General features: G+C 27.1%; 1 protein-coding gene across 5 annotated transcripts in view; it reads left to right on the plus strand.

Annotated features, from left to right (window-relative positions):
* LOC102680992 (large proline-rich protein BAG6) overlaps positions 1-6,829 on the plus strand; it is a 7,900-nt gene extending 1,071 nt beyond the window's left edge. For 2 of the 5 annotated variants that reach the window (XM_006618733.2, XM_006618734.2), the window contains 20 exons: positions 374-494; positions 570-785; positions 935-1,130; positions 1,204-1,322; positions 1,436-1,598; positions 1,700-1,823; positions 1,896-2,090; positions 2,165-2,393; positions 2,464-2,604; positions 2,680-2,887; positions 2,974-3,227; positions 3,310-3,468; positions 3,615-3,728; positions 3,824-3,917; positions 3,999-4,131; positions 4,238-4,541; positions 4,625-4,758; positions 4,841-5,050; positions 5,118-5,228; positions 5,291-6,829. In XM_006618733.2, the coding sequence (XP_006618796.1) occupies positions 374-494; positions 570-785; positions 935-1,130; positions 1,204-1,322; positions 1,436-1,598; positions 1,700-1,823; positions 1,896-2,090; positions 2,165-2,393; positions 2,464-2,604; positions 2,680-2,887; positions 2,974-3,227; positions 3,310-3,468; positions 3,615-3,728; positions 3,824-3,917; positions 3,999-4,131; positions 4,238-4,541; positions 4,625-4,758; positions 4,841-5,050; positions 5,118-5,228; positions 5,291-5,713 (3,648 nt within the window). In that variant the 3' untranslated portion in view covers positions 5,714-6,829. The remainder of the gene's footprint in view (positions 1-373; positions 495-569; positions 786-934; positions 1,131-1,203; positions 1,323-1,435; positions 1,599-1,699; positions 1,824-1,895; positions 2,091-2,164; positions 2,394-2,463; positions 2,605-2,679; positions 2,888-2,973; positions 3,228-3,309; positions 3,469-3,614; positions 3,729-3,823; positions 3,918-3,998; positions 4,132-4,237; positions 4,542-4,624; positions 4,759-4,840; positions 5,051-5,117; positions 5,229-5,290) is intronic. The other 3 variants (XM_006618737.2, XM_006618736.2, XM_006618738.2) reach the window with 3 other exon arrangements.
* The last annotated feature ends 469 nt before the right edge of the window (positions 6,830-7,298 follow it).

Raw genomic sequence — 7,298 nt, forward strand, 5'->3', positions numbered from 1 at the left:
TTATTCATTAATTTTTTTCATTTTTTATTTATTTTAATATTTATAATTAATATTATTGTTTTATTTAAAATATACAATCATTTATAATCAATTATAAAATAAAATAAAATTATAATTATAATATTGTTAATTAATTTTATAGCAATTAGAAACTAATTAGATAATTAAATATATATATAAATTATATATTAATGTATATAATGAAATGTACTTAAATTTTTTTGTTTAATTATATTGAGATATTATATTGATATCATTTTGTAATAAATTTGGAATGTGCATTATAATGTAATACATTATCATATATTATTATTATATTGTTATTAAAAAAAATAATTTTTTTATGAAAAAAAAAATAATTTGTTTCGTATAGCAAATTACTGTTCGAGGTTTTAAAGAATATATAGCAGAGACAGTGGCAGTACCAGCAGATTCGCAAAGACTTATTTATTGTGGTAGAGTTCTTCAAGATGAGAAAAAATTAAATGATTATGGTAAAAAATGTTGTATTTTATTATATAATTATGATAAAATAAAATATTTTAATAATTTAAATTATTTTGATTAAGATGTTAATGGAAAAGTAATACATTTGGTACAACGTGCACCTCCTCAACCTGGTCAACGTGGAAATGATGGAGGTCAAGGTCAAGGTCAGAATCAAGGATCACAGGTGTGGCAAAATCCGCAAAGAACACATTATCGACTTACACGTGCTCAAATGCATGGCAATGCTATGTATTTGGGTGCAATGTCAGTACCAGCTGAAATTGTGGAAGGACATGGTAATATATCTAATATATGTATATATATATATATATATATACATATATATATATAAAACAATCTATAATTTTTAAATTCTTTTATATTTTCTAATTATTTTACTTATTTATTTCATGAAATATTCTAGTTCTACTGTATTATTTAACAGGATTACCAGTTCCTCAATTTAGTAACAGTTTGTCTAATGGTCGATTAATTGCTGCAAGACACATGCTTGAACGTGCAGATCGACTTATGGATCGAATTGAAAGTCCTTCTCATCCTGTAAATTCTTCTGCATCTGAAAATAATCGACCACCTTTAAGTCAATTGATGCAGGAATCAGAGTTAGATGCAGAACAATAGTAAGTAGAAAAAAAAAGGGAAATAGCTCTGATAATTATATAAAATAGTAAAATAAATTGATAAATTATTCAGTCTTTTCAGTAATAATGAAAATGCAACAAATGGTGGTGCTCGATTGGCAGAAGCTGCTGCAGCTGCAATAGCAGCTGCCTTATCTGCAGCTGGAGCAAATAATGTTACATTACTTAGAGGTCTGTATATAAAAAAATATATAAATAAAAAAATGAAATATAAATATATATATATAATGATATAATTATAAAATAAAATAATAATAAAAATATAAATTACATATAAAATATAGGAAATAGTGATGAAAACGCTGAATCAAGATCTGCAAATGAGACTATAAATGAAGAAAATCAATCAGATCCACAACAATCACAAGAATCACAACAAGTTCAATCTGAACAACAAGGTTCTACATCAAATAATGATGAACAGTCCAATCGACGATCATCAGTACAGTAAGCATCTTTATATTATCTTGTAATAATTATACATAATAATAATAATAATACATATAATGTAAAGTTTTATTACATAATTTATAATTTATTATTTTTAGACTTCCGCGGCCACCACAATTAGCGGAATTATTGGAGTTGTTACTTGATACTCAAACTCGATTACGACCTCATATAGAACGTTATCGTAAACTTATGCGTGATGATCCTTCATTACCTCCAGGAGTAAGTACATAATAATCATTTATAAATGATTTTTTATTTAAAATAATTTGAAATAAAAAAATGTTTATTTAGGGAAGACTTGTTACTGAAAATCAATCATTTGTGGATGATGTTAGTGAATGTTTACATTATATGTCACATGCTTGTCATGCTTTAAGTGACATAATTGTCGATATGAATCAGGCACCGCCAAGAAATTTGCGATGTAGACCAATTATTATTCAACATTCGGCTATTTTGCAGCCCGGTATACCAATCCAGGTAGAGGTGAGGATGAGTGACAATAATATTTCAATTCTGTTCCTTGTGTAATAAAATTATTCTATATTATGTTTCTTTAGGCACATATTAGCTTACACGGTCGTAATGCAAATAATAATAATGGTAACGAAGAAAACGGAGAATCTGCAAGCACACCTACACAATTAGAAACAAATGAAGCTAATACTGATGATTCTAATCAACAACAAGAATCTGAATCTGGTGGAGTTCAACAACAAGCTGAACAGCAACAGCAACAACAACAACAACAACAACAGCAACCATTAGATTCAACACAATCTCCATTTGGTATATATATCAATTTTTTACATTAAAAAAGATTAATTATTAAGATAAGAAAATAAAAATTATATTGCAGGTACAGTGTTTAATTTACCAAACAATGTTGAAGTATTAATGGAAGTCAGTCCTGAAGGTAACATAGATGCTACACCTGGAAATGAACAAAATCAAGCTGGTGAAAATAATAACAATAGCAATAATAATAATAATAATGGTGGTAAGTTTAATATTTAATATTATGATCCATATTGAATCATCTTTTATATTTGTTTATTATTTTTTGTTCTTATAGGAAGAGCAAGTGGTGGTCCATTTTCCTGGGGTTCAGCTCCTCCGCCTGATTTTATACGAAATTTGATGCAAGCTGTTGCTGGTCATATGGTACAAGGTGGTCCAGCTAATACAAGAATTATAACCCGAAATCCTTTAACAGTAAGTCAATTAACTGTTGCATCACTTGATAGTGGAAATACAAATGCTGGACAAAGTACACAAGCACGGTAAGTTTATTATCATTTTTTATGACGATTCATCGATATTAATTTATATTTGTTTTTAATCGCTTTACATATTATAAACTTTTTAGAAGCAATGTTGGTACTCATCCTACTACAGCAACACAAACTAGAAGTACATCACGTCCACATGTATTTCATCAACAAACTCATCCTTTAGGTGTTGGTATGAGTATAGGTCAAGCATTTGATTTTGATCCATTCCTTTCTTGTAATTCACATCACATTCGTCGCACAACTGCAACTTCTAGTACTGTTACATCTATGTCACAAGGAACACGAACAAATCAAACTACAGCTGAAACACAATCTCAGACACAAACAGGTAATTAATTTAATTTAAATAAATATTAAATAATTGTTATCTATTAATTATTATTCCATATAATAATACTATTTTATTATAGCCACGACTTCAAGTACTACTAGCAATACTAGCTCTACAAATACTACAGCATCAACGACATCACAGACAAATGCGATTGATGATCCTTTATTGTATTGGCAACAAATTTTAAGAGGTACAGTTGGTCAACCACAATCCAATGTCAATACTAATATTAATAGTAAGTATCTATTGACATGTTTTTAAAATATTTTAAATAAATTTTTATTGTTTTTATTATTATATTTCAATTCATTCTAAATAAATGATTTACTATATAATAATGTGATAAAAATATTCTCTCTATATAATAATATTATATTACAGCTACAACTTCAAGTGCTACTAGTAATACCAGCTCTACGAATACTACAGCATCAACGACATCGCAAACAAATGCGATCAACGATCCATTATTGTACTGGCAACAAATTTTAAGAGGTAGAATTGATCAATTACAAATTAATATCAATATTAACTAATAAGTATTTATTTTTGAATAAATAAGATAATTATTTTGTTATTTTTTTAATTAGATTTTAATTCGTCCGAAGTGGGCGATTTACCATATGGTAATATGGTACAAATACGTACTGGTGGAAATATTCGCGTGGGTATTATTGGAAATGGGTATGTATATTATTTATAATATATTGGCATTCATTTGCATTAAATAAATAAATTAATTATTATATTATTTTTCATTATTAGGACAGGTAATTCTGCTGGAGATGATCTAACTCTTGCAGATTTATTAGAACGTAGAGGTATTCAAATGAGTCTTTTTACATCTCAAGATTCTTATAGTGCAGAAAATTTCCTCGTGAATTTATCTGTACTAGTGGTAAATAAAAATTGTTTTTATTATAAAATTTATATAAATATATATGTATATAAAATATGTCTCTAAATTATAAAACAATTTTTGATTTTTTAAAATCATTTTTCAGGTGCAGAATTTGACATTAGTGGATTTAATAAGATTACGAATTGGTCAATCTGAACCAATTTCTCATCTTAGAAGACCATTGCAAGAATTCTTTCAATATTCTTTCCCAAATGTTCCAACAGAAACACTTCAGGAACAAGCTACAGAACGATTCTTGTCACAATTAAGACCACATTTCCAGACTCTTTTAAGTACAGAAGAAGATACTAATATTAGAAATGGTTCACGTATAGACATTTGTGCTACTGTTGAGGCTTTAATTCGTCGTCATATCAAAGATATATTACAATGTCTATTTAATAATGGTTCGAAATCTTATATATTATCAATATATTTTATTAGTTTTATTTATTATAAATTTGAAATATAAATTATTTTCTTGTTTTAGATATTGATGACGCAAGATTCGGACAAGAAATTTTTAATATTGTGAATAATATGGGAAGGCAATTATGTGCAGTACTTCGATATTCTATTCGTGGTGGACAGGCAGGATTAGAAGTACTTGCATCACGTTTTGTGGTATGTTACGTATATAACTTATTGAATGACATACATACATATATTTTTTATATTTTAATAATTGATGTTATCTTGTAAATAGAGTGAAATGTTGGAAAATATTCGTCCAACAGTAAGTCGATGGATGCTGAACATATTTATTGTTCAGTTTCGTACTTATTCTTTACGAGTTACACAGCCTCCAGATTCAGAAATTCTTCCGCTTTTAATATATAAAGATGCACCTTCTGAAGCAACAACGGTATCTTCTGTCCCAGCACATCAATCTTCACAATCACAATCTGAAATAGAGGTAAATTACTTATATTGTTATAACATATAAATGAAATGAATATGACAATTTTATATTATTATTTTAGCCTATGGAAACGGAAACAATACAAGAAAGAACAAGTTTTGAAGCATCTTCTTTATCCGAAGATAGAGAAGAAATTCCAGAAACATTTCCAGGTCATGAAGCATTACCTTCAGTAAGTATATATAATATACAAATTTATATTTTGCTGAATATAAAAAGCATTTTTTATTTTAGGATTGGGTACCAATAATTGCCCGAGATGGATTAAGGCAACGACGTCAACTACAAATGCAAGGAATAACAAATGGTGGTGTAGCGACATTTAGTGACGCTTATTTAGGTACACTACCTACTAAACGACGTAAGCTTATTGAACAACAAAAGCCACGATTATTAGTTAGTCCTACTCCCAATCATTCAGCAATAGCGGCGTCTATGGAACGTTTAGTGAGAGAAGGTGTAACTCGAGCAGGTGTTGAGGAAGTTGAAGGTGCTGCAATTGCTGTAGCTGTTGATCCTGGTGTTAGACGTGCATTTGGTCAAGCAATTAGAGACTGCTTGAATCCACATAGATTTGGAACACCAGATTTTCCAGATCCTTTGCGTTTCCCTAATGCAACAAAATATTTTGCTGATCAAGATAGGCCACCAAAATAATAATTACAAGGAGAAAGCAATTCGTAATGGCTTAGAGTATTTATAAAGGAGAAACCAGGTAGTGTTTAAAAAAATGTAAGAAATTGCAATGACCAAGGAATACAATGATATATTCTTAACATATAATCACAAATATTACTATGATTATGTATATGTTAATTTAACGCAATGCGATGATTTTGATAAATCTAAGATGTTTTCAAGTATCATAATATTATACACTATTTGTTTATTCAATGTAGTTTTACAAAATATTATTGACTTCTTAATACATGAATATATATTAAATAATTAATATACACACATTATGCGTTTCTATATAATTAAAAATTATTGAAGTTTGGCTACACTTGTTCTCTCCCATTGTACTCTAAGCATCAAGAGTGACCCCGATATGATACTATAATTAAAATACTTCTTTCATATTAAACTGCGTTTTCTGTAGAATTATTGTTATTCAAATGAACTGTATTATTCTTAATCAAATGACACCTGTATAGATATTATACAGGTGATAATATGTATTATCTTGCGACCTATGCATATTGTGCGCTGTTTTAAGTGTTATCGATATTAAAATATCTTTCTAATATCGATGATGCTATCAATCGATATTAATTGTACTAACTTGTAGTTAAATATTCGATTTGAGGAAAAAGAAAAAGAAACAAATATGAAGTCATTCACTGTGGTATTTAAAAAAATGGAAGTTAATCAGACGCGATTTAATACGTCCCAATGTAATCACGAATTATCTAAGGCTATAGTTTATACCACATGCTTTGTTGAATAATACGTTATAATCTTTATCCAAGTAATGTGTCTTTTTGTAATTTATGTAGATAATTGATTTTGATTTTGAATAATTAGGAAGCGGATTTTTTATACACATCAAGATATTATATTTTATGTACAATTTGGTCTATGAAATATTATTTTAATTTCCATGCAACTGAAATCTATCAGTTTTAAACATAAAAAAAGATCAAATAGCCTAATACAAAGAATAGATAATTCCAAATTATACGTTCGTATTAATGTTAAGGAATATCGTGTATGAATATTTGATAGATCGTATATAATGTTAATAAAGTAATTGAAGTAGTTTCACGTGAATATGATTTTGAATTTGAAATTTTATATCGATTAATTAATATTAACAAAATCATGGCAAAATTTAACATTTTATATAATTAATTTTATATAAAATTTAACAATTTTATATAATTTGTTTTAAATAAATGGTATCTTAATGATTTCATTCATGTAGATGTAATATCAAATAAATTATAATTAAATTAATATTAAAAAAAAATTTAATTATTCTATTTCTTTTTATTTAATAATAAAAAATTAATAAAAAAGAATTATTTACAAATAGATTTACATAAAAAAATAACCAACATAATTTTTTACAAAAAATAATTATTATTTTACAAAAATTGAAAATTCTAATAAAATTTTTCCTCATAAATGAAATTTCATGATAAAAGTTTTTTATCATCTTGATAGTGTCATCTATAACATCCCAATTATATTGTGAATTCAGTTTTATGATTTAACAATTTTTCAATTGTTTAAAATC

Source organism: Apis dorsata, unplaced genomic scaffold (genome assembly GCF_000469605.1).
Source record: "Apis dorsata unplaced genomic scaffold, Apis dorsata 1.3 scaffold_371, whole genome shotgun sequence".
Classification (NCBI taxonomy): domain Eukaryota; kingdom Metazoa; phylum Arthropoda; class Insecta; order Hymenoptera; family Apidae; genus Apis; species Apis dorsata.